Raw genomic sequence first — 14634 nt, 5'->3', positions numbered from 1 at the left:
ACACACACACACACACACACACACACACACACAAACACACACACACAAACACACACACAGGGTGTCCCAAACTAATTTTTGCGTGGTGTGGAAGTAGAAGGGGTGAAACTGAGCAGAAAAGCTTTTATACCATTTTGCAAATAACACGCAAAATTTTGAATGATCAGTGATTGAAAATGGTCATTTACAGATGCTTCTCTAATCAGTAACTCAAAAATTTGCCTGTTATTTGTAAAATGAGAGACTTTTTCGTTCCGAATAGTCGAACCTACAATTATATGACAACTGTTGTACCTACCGACAAGTTTAAGGTCAAAGTTCAACATACCGACGTCTGTCGGTAGGTACAATTGCACACCACAGAAACCGAGATTAGTTTGGTTCACCCTGTACATACGTATATGTATATATGTATGTACGTGTATAATTACGATATAAGTGTGAACACGCAATCACAAGCGTATCGTTCACGTGCAAAAACATACCGATTAAGGAATGCACGCTGCTTTCGGCGACGCTCGACCACACTTGTCGCCGAAAGTGGCGGAGGAGAGACCACTGTTTTTTTTTATCGTGACGAACGATTTTATAGATCGCAATGAATTTAGTAGTGAATCTCGGTTCGTTCATTGTTCTACCCAGCCACCGGCTCCGTTCGCCGTCGTCGCTCTTATCATGAGAGATTCATCATCCATTTTGTGATTCATTTGTGATTCACAGCGCGCGTGCTGTAAAAAAGACTCCGATCGAAGCGGTCTCAGCGTAGCAGCGATTAACGTTTAGTGCGAACTGATGTGCCTGTTATTATCGAATAATTAATAAAACCATTGTGAGACGAACACGGACGGTTTGTGTTGCGATTATTTGTGTATATTCCGTCCCGAAATACACAAGCCGAGCTTGCAACGATGACGTCAGTAGCGAGGAAACGCACCACGAAAATTCTCGCATCGTGCGTTCAAGTAAAATGATATAAATGATATACAAATGTCGATTCAGCACACGCGTGAAATTGGCCGAACGCTTTTTCTTCAGTCCAGGGTGTCTGCTATCTGTAAAATCCGGAGTTCTCGGGCGATTTGTTCACGCCTGGGAAGATCGGGAAATTCTCGGGGGAATTTTAATGGAATTCGGAAAATTTTAAGTGGACCTTTTTGCCCGCTTTTTGCGGACTATATTATCGCGCTGTTTACGGGCAAATATTGTGACAAATATGGTCGACTGAATTTTATTTAATAATATTTTCATCATTAAGAGAATCGTACGAAAAAATTGTTCGTAATTTTTTGCGACGGGATTTTTAACAGATTTTAATTTTAATTAAGACCGTCGACTACTCAATCAAGACGTCGACTACTCAATCAAGAACTCCGCGTAAAAATTGGATGAGTTTGCATGTTGACGATGAAATTTTGTCTTGCGTGCCACTTCGTTATTTCCTTAATTGTGTTTCTTGCGACGTACTCATCAAACTCGAACGATGGACGAAAATTAAGATCATATTGGAATTTTATATGTGGGAGAATATTTTTTATTCTTTTCAACAGCTTTCAAAAAAGCTCGTGTTTTCCTATACGAATAAGCCTCACTTTACACGCCTCTTATGACTAGTTATTGACTATAAGGAGGAGAAAGAATAGTTTTCATTCATTTTCACAAATGTATTCTACTGATACCTCAGTTGTTATTAAATTAAATATCTCTTTATTTGCAAATGTCATGCAAGAAATATCGTCATGTCATTTCTCGTCTATGACGTCACGATTCATATATGGCCGCGGATACTAATCGGGAGCTGTAATAAGGAGTAGCGCTACATAAATCGTAGGCGCAAACTTATTAATATTACGTGTATTTATATATGTATATAAATAAATATTTTGAAAATATTTTAATATAGTGTGAAATATATATTTTAATATATGTGAAATATTTAATATATTGAGTGAAGTATATTGAGAGAAATATTTAATATATTTAATATATTGTGAAAAGCTCTCGAGGTAAGCTACAAGAATATGCAATAAAAAGTAGGACTTTCCATTTAAGAAATTGAAAGTGATCTTCATGTGACCTTCAAAAGACTATCAAAAGTCAAACCAATGACGCGACCTTATGTCCTCCTTTAAACCATACAACTTTTGTCTGAAACATTTTTCTCTAAAGTGCACCGTTCAACAGAAAATTTAATGCGTCAATAAAATGAAACACAGTATATACATTTGAGGTTGTTTTTAAGTTCAATATTTAATTATTAGCACTTCTTTTGTGTTTATGATAGATTCCCTCTCTTGTTCTATAACTATGTATATAATTAAAATGTTTAATTATATTATTCTGATGTTCAAAACTCACCGATCTTATGACTAATCCGACATTCAGTATCGGATTTCGCGTGTTAGGTACAATTTTGTTTAACTAAGACATATATTTATTTCAATAGATTCATAAAAATTGCATTTTGTACTGGTTATGCGTTATATAATTTTTCGTTGGTAACCTTTCAAAATAAAATTCAAAAGTATTGTATAATATACAATATTTTTTAGAGTCTTTACAGTTTCTTTCAAAATTACTCAAATTTTATCATTGAGACTCCGATGATACTTAATTTTATTCTATGATTTATAATATTTTAAGAATGGAAAATATTAAGAACTGCAATAAATATACATGCATTTTCAAGATGCATTTAAAAATACTTTCATCTCACCTGGAATCTTTGACAAATTGCCTGAAAATTAGAGAACTCTTAAGGGACTTTTTTTCGGGTTTCAGTCGACACCCCGTACTCGAATAATTAATAAATGAATAGTCGTAAAATTAACATTGAGAAAATCATAAAAGAAAAGAACAGATAGGAAAGTCAGCCAATAGTCAAGACCCTTAAGTCTCTCTCGTTGCAACTGTCTTTGTTTGATGTTTGTTTGATGACGTCAGAAGCGAGAAAACATACGCCAAGAATTCTTGTGTTATACATTATAATTAAAAAAAAATATATTCACAAAAAGGCACTTGTGATCGATTTAGCGCACTTGTAAAATTGTCCGGGAATTTTTCTCTTACACGAGCAACCAATAAATGGCCGCAAAATTGATTCGATACAGAATTTTCCTCTTCAACCTCATTTCTCACGATTTTTTGTCAGTGTTAATTTTTCGATTACTTATGGATTGTTTGAGCGAAATAAAAGTGTTCGGACAATTTTACAAGTGTGCTAAGTCGATCGTATGTCATTTTGCGAGTGTATCTTTTTATTCAAATGTGTAACGCAAAACGTGAAAGCTTTCTTGACATCACCAAACAAGGACAGCAATAAGTTTCTCCCGTTTCCTTGCAGTCGTTTTCATAAATGAAGCGTCAAAAGCGAAGAGCGTGTCGGAAATTCTCGCGGAATATGTAAGTATGTAATGAAATTCTCGTCGAAATAAAAGAATATATCTGTTAAATAACAATATTTGTGATCTATCGCATATGTGAAAGATATTCCGAAAACTTTTCCTCCACTTTCGAATGCGGTCGTCCCGCATTCTGCGAATTTGCCTTTATAACAAGCAAGCCGAACGTAAAGTAGTCGAGGAATCCGAGTGTGCTGATGAAGAATCGTCTCCTGGAGCGATCTTTCTCGAGCGGCTGAGCAAACGGGGATTACATTTCGACTCGATCGATTCGAGCTGCGTGTTAAATTCCTTCGAGCGTGCTTTGTAATTCGAGACGCCTTCGAATCCTTTCCCCCGGGGGAGAGGAAGAACGCGAGGAGAAAAAGAGAGAGAGAGAGAGAGAGAGAAAGAGAGAAGGGGAGATCGAGAATACGCGCGGCACGAAGCGCTGTGTTTTCTCTTATCCTAAAACCAAAGTCAAAGTAAATCGCTCGCGGCTGCTTCGAGCGCGCGCGGGGTTGCGACCGGCCAAGCATTGTTTATACGGCGGATCGAATATATTTCTAACTGGATTACCGGCGCCCTATTACTTCGGCAAATACGACGGATTTCGCCCCTCGGAGGAAGAAAGAAAGAGAGACGCACGCTTCTCCTCAATAATCGTGATCGCGTTTCACGCCATACGGAAAATTATATAACGTTGCTTCTTCTGCCGCACGAACTGACGAGAGCGATGTTAGAGCGCATTTTAATCATTCAAGCGCACCGGGCTTTGATAAAGGAGGGTTTACAATGAGAGTTTAAGGCGTGAGACTTGAGAAATTGACCAATCACAGTCGAATTATAGAAGAAAAATTAAACATGATTGGTGAATTTCTTAAATCTTACGCCTTGAATTCTCATTGTAGACCCCGCTTAAAGTATTGACATTAATTAGGCCAATGCTCGCTGATCTTTCTAGCCGGACACATCCCTTATAATATTCGCGCAATATTCCTAGAATATTATATGAATATTATTCAATATTAAAATAATATTCCTATAATATCCTAAGAATGTTAGATAATATTTTTTAATATTATAGGAATGTTCTATCGATGTTATACATCCACTTCACATAATATCCTTGGCACATTACAAAAATATTCTGAGAATAAAATTAAAAAAATAATAATAATATGGAAAAATATACATAAATAAAATGGACTTACATATTACATATATATATATATATATATATATATATATATATATATACGGTAAGTGTTAATGCCGGCGGTACTGCAAGCACTTTCAAGCCTTACAACTCGAAAAGCAGTTAATGCAAAAATATTTTATTCTAGTGTTTTGAAAAGCACTCGAGGTAAGCTACAAAAATACGCAATAGAAAGTAAGGAGTTCCATTAAAAAAAGTTTAAGGTGACCTTCAAACAATAATCCAAAGTCAAATCGTTCCCACCCTCTTATGTCCTCCTTGAAACCGTACAACTTTTATTTGAAACATTATTCTGTAAAATGCTCTGTTTCTGAGATATATGTTTGTTACACTTTGACTCATCGTATACATATATATTGTCGAACGACAAGTCTCAAAACTGAAAGTTGGTGTTGGTAATTCTTATCACCGTTCATCAATCAGTTTAATTAATTTGAGTTTGACGGAAGTCTTTCTTGTTCGCCATTTACGTCGTTTCCCCAAATGAAAGAGAGAGAGAGAGAGAGAGAGTTATCGCAGCGCGAAAATACGTTTTTTCTTTCGGTCGTAACGCGGCTTTCGGCACGAAAGAGCTTCTTTTCCCCTCAAGAAGACTGTAAGTATATTAATATCGGGTGTACAGAGGTGCGAAAAATTCCGGTCATTCCTGACGTAAGCATCCGGGGGGAATTATCGGTCCAGGTTCACGCGAACTTGTAGTTGCACTGCGCGCAATTGGGCTGCACGCAGGGGATGCCCGGTAAGACGGGCGGTAGATGATGCAGTATGCCGGTCCTGGCTGAGAGGCGATCGGCCACCTGGGCGCACACGTGCTCCCGCAGCTGCTGCTGCACGCCGGGGCTGAGGTAATTGCCGTAGCGGAAGTTGGTGAGCGCGAGTGTCTCCTGGTCGGACGCGGTCTTCGGCAGGCCTGTGCCGGTGGTATCGGCCGCGACGACGCTGAAGACCAAACGAGATATATATACAGGGTGTCCCGAACTAATCTCTGTTCCCGTACTGTGTGTACAACGGGTGAAACTGAACGGAAAAGTATCCTATACCGTTTTGCAAATAACACGCAACATTTCGAGTTATCGGGGGTTGAAAATGGTACGGGCGGTTGAAAAGAGGCTTACTTTAATTAACAACTGAATTTCAGCGTTACTTGCAAAATGGTGAGAGACTTTTTGTCAACTTATTGCCAACAGTAACGTTATATACGACATTAGGGACTATGTTTGAAAATGTTACGTTTTATAAAACGTCGTTGTGATAATATGGAATTAACGATTTCCCGCTTACCGGGAGTGAATTTACTGACAGGACGAATCTAGGCGGAAATTTCGAAAATTCCGAAGCATCGTGCGCAAGTGGAGTAGTTGATACGTGACGCAAAACTATCTTCCGTCTGTGCGGAATTGCGGATCGATGTGGGTGAAATCCACACCTTGAAAAAAATGTAGATTTTTCCCCCGGCCAAATAACTACCGAATATAAATGCAAATAAATATAAATACAAAGTCGTAAATTTACAATCTATAAAAACTCAATTTTACGGATTGCTGGTGGTGAGGGTCGAACTCAGAAAGCCGAAAGTTATCGAAAACCTTTCCGTGTGCGGCAAAAGAGAAACGCAACTTTTCGAACGGTCTTCCGATATCCCTCACCGTGGTTACTCAGCGAAGAAAAGAAAATCTACATTTGTTTTAAGGGCTGATTTCATCCCCGTCAATTCCGCGCCGACGGAAGATAGTTTTGCGTTACGGATGAACTTCTTGCACACGACAGTTCGGAATTGTCTGAACTCCCGAGTTGCCTGGATTCGCCTTGCGAGGACGACGGGAGGGAAAACGATTACTTGGCGAACGGCTCGGGCACGATGTTCAGCAGGCAGTAGCCGGCGTCCCCGTAGACGTTTCTGGACAGGCTGGTGTAGATCGGCGCCAGCATCGCGCCAGCAACCGGCTGCTGTTCACCACCGGCGACGTTGTCGACGATCGTCTGCGGGGGTCGGGGCGGCCGGAAGGCCGAGGTGCGGCCGCCCGACGGCTCGATGCCGAGGCTGTCGCTCGCGAAATATTCGATCGCCTTCAGCAGGTCCTGCCCGCAACGTTGCAGCACCAGCTGCAGCACTGACAGTTTGGTGTTCGGGAAGAGGCGCGCCAGGGTCTCCACCGAGGTCTGCGACACCGGGGCGGCCTCCTTGGGACCATCCAGCTTGCCGGCCTCGAAGAGCAGGCTTCTGGCTCTCGAACGGGCCTCCGAGCTATCCTGGACGGTGAAATCGCGGTGAAAGGACGACCAGGATGAACCACGTGTATTTCTTACGATATTCTTCTCTCCGATACACGCTCTGATGCGACTAACGTCACTCTTGAAAAAAATCGGTTCTACAGGCCGACGAGAAAAATCAGCCAGATACGAACACACAGGGAAATGTCTTCAGCTGCTCCAGCTGGAATTCTATACGTCACCGGTTAAAACCGTATCGCTATTTTGTTGTATCCGCTAGAAAATTGCCCGTACGTATAATAATTAACAGTTACAGCAGCATTCCAGCGACATGTGCGAGAAAGTTTCGGTTCTGTTATTAATTTTTGATAAGAAATGTGACTCATTCCGAATCCGGGTTCCACACAGAGGCATTTTCTCACTAAATCAGATAAGTAGTTCAGATAAAAATGTTGCTTCTGTCGCCCGTATTGATTAGATACAACACGCATGTGGCGTGAAATGTCCGCCAGACATTTATCTTACATCTTAGCTAATTCCTCGTATCCAGATAAATTTTGCTATTACTGCGAAACCGTTTTTTTTTGAGCGTAGCAATTGTCGATCTAAATTTTGAGAAGATCGCCGCATCGTCTGCTCGACGAGGTCCTCGTTCGACCTTACCTCGTCCTCCGAGTGTACGTACAGAACAGTTTTGAAGACGAGCCGCCGGTAACGCGCCGTCGACAGCGGACGGCAGATCCTTCGAGTCCACCAGAATCCCAAAGTCGTGTTTCTTTGTCTTGTCGGGAATCGCGTCGTCGTCGTCGTTCGGATCCACCGTGGATTTCGGCTCCGTCACGGACATACCGAAGATCTTCCCCGGTGGTAGTCGATCGAGCTTCTGTCCGGTCGCCACCTTGGCCATTTTAAGGGCGATCGCGTCCTCGGCCGCCTGCTGCCTCTTCAGGGCGACCTCAGCCCCCCGAGAAGAATTTCGGAATTCGATCGAATTCGTCGAGCAAACAAATGTGTGTCGGATGCGTGAAGAAAAATCAAAAGAGGAGACGAAAGGAAGGCGAAAGGAACTGAAGGGAACGGCGACTGATCGCCGCTTCGTCGAGCGAGCGTATTGTGTGATGTACGATTGTGTGAAAGAAAAAGAACGGAAAGAACGACAGAACGATAGAAAAGCGATTAACTGTCCATTTTCGCAAGCGATTGACATCAGAGAGACGGACCGAATGAAAATATCGGTCCGATTCCGGTTCTTTAAACTTGTTTTCCTACTAAAATTTTTATTGAATTACATTATAAATAAATAAATAAATAAATAAATAAATATATATATATGTATGTATATAATATAATATAATATAACGTGTTATATATGTGCGCGTTGGGTAATGCAAAGGACACTATAAATTTCAAGTCTCATAACTCAAAAAGTACTTAACGAGAAAATATTTATTTATAATGTTTTGGAAAGCTCTCGAGATAAACTACAAGAATGCGGAATGAAAAATAGGGAATTCCATTTGAGAAATTGAAGATAACCTTCGCGTGACTTTCAAAACAACAATACAGGATCACAATAATTGTTCCCACCATCTTAAGTCCCCCTTGAAACCATATAACTTTTCTTCGAGATCCTTTTTGTTTCTCAAATAATTTCTTAGGAAGATAATCTAGTGGAAACTAAAATGGGACACCTTGTATATCCGATATATAGGATGGCGCAAAAAAATGTTACCACACTTTATGTAGCTCGTTATGAACATTGAAAGCGGATTGTGCGATATTTAATGAACACTTTACGAACAGTCGAATTATATTGTGGTGACATTTTTTCGCGACACCCTGTATATGCCGGGCGATCGGATCGTGATGGATCGTGACTGGGCTCCCGCGACTTATTAATGGATCCGTCGCTTACGTATGGCCGCGCATTTGTGTTATTCCAAGACCGGCGGGACCACCCGCGATATAATCTTCGCGTCGTCGGCTGCCGCCGAGAGGGAAGCGTCGGCCAGTGGCCGCTGCTTCTTCATCTCGGTTCCGCCAGTCATCTCGATCGCGCTCGATCATTCCGCCCGAAAGTGAATAACTATCCGATTTCACGTGGGTCAACATATCGCCACGTGTATACGCGTGTTGTTTCCTCCGTTACTTGTTGCGACAACGTTCGTTGTTGAGAGAGGAAGGGGGGGGGGAGAAGGGCGTTTATTACATCGGCGAGTCCTCTAAGGACAAGCGAGATACATAGTAGAGTCGATAAGAAATAACAATACACTCTGCTGATTCGAAATCGCGTAAATAAAGGTAATTATGCAAAAAAGCAAGGGAAAACTGAAATGATTGAGAACCACTGTAGAGCGCGGGTTGAGAAATAACATGAAGTTATATATGTTTATGGAGGAACGAAAAGAATTGAGCTGTGAATTTGTTGATTTAAACTCTCAAATCTAAGCTAATCCTAAATCCTAAACTAAATCCATAATCGGATCCAAGTTAAACTCAGATCGATCCTTAAATTCTCATCCAATGTGAAAGGGGGTTGATAAAAATGAATGTTAAGTTTCAGTTTTCTGTATGATATTAAGGGAGAGAGGGAGAGAAAGGGAGGGAGAATCTTTGTCGAAATATACACGGGGAGAACGAAAGTTTCGCCGAGACAGCGAATTGTTTGTTAACGTAATGACAGCGGGAAAATTTGTCGCACGGAAAAATGAATTTTTTTGCCGTTACAGCAAAACGTCAAAATTACATGCGACAGCGATAAAATTTAATTGGCGTAACCAAATTATTTTGCTGTCCAGGAAATGGCAATTAATATTTTTAACAAATCTTTCTGCCTTCCAACCGAATTTTTTTTCCTGCTGTCACTATGTTAACAAACAATTTGCTCTTGTAACAACATTTTTTCCCCGTGTAGAATTTTCTTTAACGAGGGAAGATAATATGATTTTTAACGCATGTCCATAATGTTGTATAACAATTGGCATTTTAATTATAATTATAAGTTTAATTATAAAAGGGTTTGCACAATTTGTCGAGTTTTTCCTTCCTACTCCTCGAGAAGCTCGTCGGTCACATTAACGGTGTGTAATCAACGTTACTTTTAATGTATGTACATAAACTTCTTTATAATAAAAGTAGTATAAATTTCTTTATAATAAAAATCAATTCCTACGCGGAAGAAAATTCGGACGTATTAATCGGGAAGGGAACAGCCAGATTTGCATTTTGATTGAAAGAAACGGAATTTCTAGTTACAAGAACCACACTTGGGTCGTGAGAAACCAGAAATTCTGTCCCCTTGACGTAATGATTTTTAATTATAAGGAAGTTTATGCCGAATCCTTTCCGCCTAATCTTCCGAATCTATTAATTATACTAATAACGTGCAATTAATTGGCCTTTTTAGCCGTACCGCCGAACTGGTGCAATTAGATAAATTAGAACGAGACAAAATATACTTGGGATTTGGAACGCGTGTTCATAATGTTGCATAACAATTATAATACACTTTAATTATGAAATAGTTTATACAGTTCGTCGAGTCTTTCCTGCTTATTTCTTGACCCGTCAATCACTAACGGTACGCGATTAATATTACTTTTCATACATGTTGATAATGCAACAGATGACATTTTAATTGAAAAGTAGTTAAATAGAAAATAAAAGAAAAAAAACTTAATACAGTTAATCGAGTCTTCTCTATACTTCGAGTCCTGGCAATTACTTTAACAGCGTGTAATTAAAGTTATTTTTCACGTATGTTGATAATGTACAACGATTGATATTTTAATTATGAAAAACCTTAGACAGCTATTCCCGCTTATTCCCCTAAGACCTATCAATCGCATTAACGTATAATTAATTAGCGTATAATTAATGTTGTCTTCGACACGTATGGAAAAGATACCACGGTGAAAGTCGGCGTTTTAACTTTACGGGGAAATTCGCGATGCGTCGAGAATTTTTTTCTTTTTTGTGTACGTTTACACGGAACGTTTGCCGAGCCGAGTATACACGAGTGTAATCCCGCTAATACTCGCCGAGGGTGATACCGTCGCGTTTCTCACGTTTATCACTTGAAATTATTCGCGTCGCGAGTAGAAAGGTTCCTCCGGCGAGTAATCGCGGTTTTACATCGGCAATTATTGCCACGGACGGTCTCGAACGTGCATTGTTTAACCGCGATCTACGCCTGAGTTTCTCTTTTTCCCCCCTCCGCCCAACCTTTTCTCCCTCTCGATTATTTTTGTTCGAAGTTACAGAGATAGGTGGATGGTAACGCGCGTGCGCGCGCGCGCGCGAGAGAGAGAGAGAGAGAGCATTAACGTGTCGCGCTTCTACCGGATCGAGAGTCTCGCTGCAAACAAAGTATCGAGTATCATAATGCCTATGCAAACAGAAACGAAACGCTATACCGAGCGTTAANGTTAATGGATTTAATTCCCCCCCCCCCCCCCTCCCCCTTATTCTCGCGTCTCTCCTCTCATATCTCGCGGAGATGTGCTATGCATACGGCGATCATATCGCCCCCGACACGTATCGACGAGATGATTTCGTCCACGGTTTTGTTTGCTTCGGTTATAATTCAGTGTTCGACACGAAGCGGCCTCGAAACAAGTTAGTGTTGCGTGGATGTTTCGCGTTTTGGACGGTTTGCTGAAGTCCGAGAATTTCCACGGAAATGTCGGACGAAACGGTGGAATACCGTGGAAAGAAGTCAAATATCTCGGCGATCGGCGGGAAAACGAGGGGAACAAACCGAGATTGATTGATGTAAGAGGATAAAAAAATTCAGGCGGAATATCAATACAACACCTCGGTTTCGATAGAATTTTCTAATATAATAATAATTTTTATGTACGTCTGTCTTATGTGCATTTTGTGTGCCATCGAGAGCTTCAATTTGCACGATTAAGAAGGCGGATTAGCCGAAATTATAGTTTTTTTAGCGAAAAGACGATGAGTTGAGGTAGAATGTTAAAATATCTTATAGTTACGGAATTATCTAGTAATTTCTGCGATAAAATTCTCCCCGTGTGATGTCGAAGTTGTTTGTTTACACGATTAAAAGAGCCGAGCCCGGAATTGTTATAATTTCTAAACAGAAGGCTAAAAAATTCGGACGGAATAAATCCTCAATCATTTCTACGATAGAATTCTTTCTACGTGCCATCGAGAGCTACGATTTATACGTTTAAGAGAACGCAAATCCCCAAAATTGCCGGAGCTTTTCCGAGCAAACGAGCGAACTCTTTTTCGGTTTCACCCGCGCGATGATTTGACGCGTAATCATAATCCTATGAAATAGGCGACGCAATTAAATCGGCTCGATTTAAATCCTTATTTTGCGGCGAGACACGCGCTTTTTGCTCGCTCTTTCTTTTCATTGTAGAACGCACATCGACGACGACGAGCTGTCCGATCCGTCCCTTTAAATACCGAAGGTGAAATCTTGTGAAATAAAGCGGTATCGGAGGCGCGTTGATCACGCTCGATCGCGTGTGCAGCGAATTGACATTTTTCTCTCTCTCTCTCGCATTTTCCTCCTCGCGTTGTTCAAAGCGCAAAGATAAACTCTCGCATATGCTTAAATTGACAAGAACGGGGCTCGCAATAATAACTCGTGACATTTACATTCACGAATAATAATGCCCGCCTCGGATTTCCTGCATCGAGGAGTCGTCTTCGTCGTCGCACACACGCGTTTCTACGTCGGCCTAAGAGAGCGGCGGAAATGACACGTTTTGTACGATGAAATTCCCGCGAATCACGGGGAAAATTGATTCTCGATTCAGCGGGAAAATGCACGGAGACGCGAAAATTAGCGGACCGAAGCTGAAAATCGCACGTTCACGGACTTGTTTTCTTCACCAACGGAAATCATTAAAAATACTTTGACGAGAAAACCTAAAGATCTCATTCTAAAATGTCATCCTGAAAATTTTTTTCTCCGTGATTTCCTACGAGGAAAAACAATAAATCATAGATCCGCTTTTTCGATCACGTGACAACCTTTCACACTTCTGCAATGAACGAAACTTCTGGCCTCTTTTGCTGCGAAAATAGTGTAAATAAATAAGTAAATAAATTGGCATGAATAATGGCTGATGATGAGATCAACTCTATACTTTTTTCTCGAAAAATATGCCGAAATATGGAAAGAAATCATTATTATTAAATTCATTTGAATATCCAAACAACCTCGTATTTTGACGTTAAAAACTGCAAAAATCTTAGAACGTCGCGACGTCAAAGCAAGAATAAATTATATCGTTAGAATTGAACTTATTTTGTTGTCTTGTAGTTCCTACTTGTTTGTCGAATTAAAGGTTTCTAACGTAGGGGCGAAATTTCGACTCGGATGTTCCAATCATATCATATACAGGGTGTCCCAAGCTAATCTCGGTTCCCGTGGTGTGCAATTAGAACGGGTGAAATAGAAAGCGGAAAAATCACCCACTATTTTGCAAATAACACGCAAAATTACGAGTTATTAATAACCGAAAATGGCCACGTAAAGAGGCTTCTTTAATTAATTACTCAACAGTTTCCGTGTTATTTGCAAAATGGCGAGGGACTTTCTCGTTCCGAATCGTCTAATCTACAATTGTATGACAATTATCGTACCTAACGACAAGTTCGACGTTTAAGGGTCAAAGTTCAACATACCGACCACCGTCTGTCCTTCAACCAATCATCATACATTTGTAGATCAGACCGCACCGAACAAAAAAGTTCTCCATCATTTTTCAAATAAAACCCGATACTTTTCCGCTCGGTTTCACCCCCGTTCTAGTCGCGCGCACAGCACCGGAACCGAGACCAGTTTGGGTTACACTCTGTAGAATCTCGCTCGAAAGAAAACAAAAAAGCTCGAGATTGGTGAGAGAAACTTACTTGCGCCGCCATGACGCGCTGCCGTTCGGCGATCAGGGAGCACTTGGGGCACAGGCATTCCCTGTAACGGCACTCGCGTTTGTGGCCCCTCAGCCACGAGATCAGGCCGTGGTTCCTGCAACGGGCGCACTTCGGCCTCCTCTGCTTACCATCCGCCTCCTTGTCCTCGTTGTTCTCCGGCCTGTTGTTCTTGTTCTTGCCGCGAAGCATGACGGAACCAACTTGATCTCTCTTTCTTTCTCTCTCTCTCTCTCTCTCGCCCTTTCGCACCGGCCTTTTACCGGCCGTCCACGTGGTGCTTTCACCGCACACGTGCCTCGTTGTTGCGGGAAGCAACGAAAGCCCCGCGATTACTTCGTCGTCCCTCACCGACTTCCTCGCCGACGACCGAGGAACACGCGGACATCCGCGTCCGTGATTAATCTTCCTCGATGCTCTCGGGATTTTTCAGACATGGCAGGTCGATTCAAGCCGACTGACATCGCAAAAATTCGCGAAATCCATGTGTCGCGTAGCGAGCATTCACGATATCAATGATTATCGTTCGAAATTCGTATAAAATAAAATCGTACTGTATTCACAATAAAATCAATTGTCGTATCATTTCTTCCGATCTGGAGATGCTCTCGATGTATGAAGCTTTTAAAAATCGAATTCGAATTAAATGTATAAAATCGAATTTGTATAAAAAATAAAAAGATCGCTTCAAATTTATAATATTATATTATAGTAAATTTATGTATATATATATATATGTATATATATATAACGTTCTCAATTTATAAAATAAAAATCGTTTCAAATTGATAAAATTAATATCAAATTTATGAGATTATTCTCGTCACGTGTTAGACGTTTAATTATCTACCGAGTCTTATATGACTGTTTATCCATTATAGTGATTTAAAGAGCGTTCCTTCGTTACTTATT

General features: G+C 40.7%; 1 protein-coding gene across 1 annotated transcript; it reads right to left on the bottom strand.

Annotated features, from left to right (window-relative positions):
* Positions 1-4644: 4644 nt before the first annotated feature.
* LOC106750332 lies at positions 4645-13914 on the bottom strand. Its single transcript, XM_014630612.1, has 5 exons — positions 13705-13914; positions 7341-7762; positions 7060-7083; positions 6434-7015; positions 4645-5535 (listed from the first exon to the last, which is right to left on the bottom strand). The coding sequence occupies exons 1-5, from the start codon at positions 13912-13914 to the stop codon at positions 5280-5282; spliced, it is 1494 nt and encodes a 497-aa protein (XP_014486098.1). The 3' UTR covers positions 4645-5279.
* Between the last annotated feature and the right edge of the window lie 720 nt (positions 13915-14634).

Source organism: Dinoponera quadriceps, unplaced genomic scaffold (genome assembly GCF_001313825.1).
Source record: "Dinoponera quadriceps isolate SergipeBrazil2010 unplaced genomic scaffold, ASM131382v1 scaffold227, whole genome shotgun sequence".
Classification (NCBI taxonomy): Eukaryota; Metazoa; Arthropoda; class Insecta; order Hymenoptera; family Formicidae; genus Dinoponera; species Dinoponera quadriceps.
The sequence above is the reverse complement of the archived record's forward strand: the minus strand, read 5'-3'. Positions and strand labels throughout refer to the sequence as shown.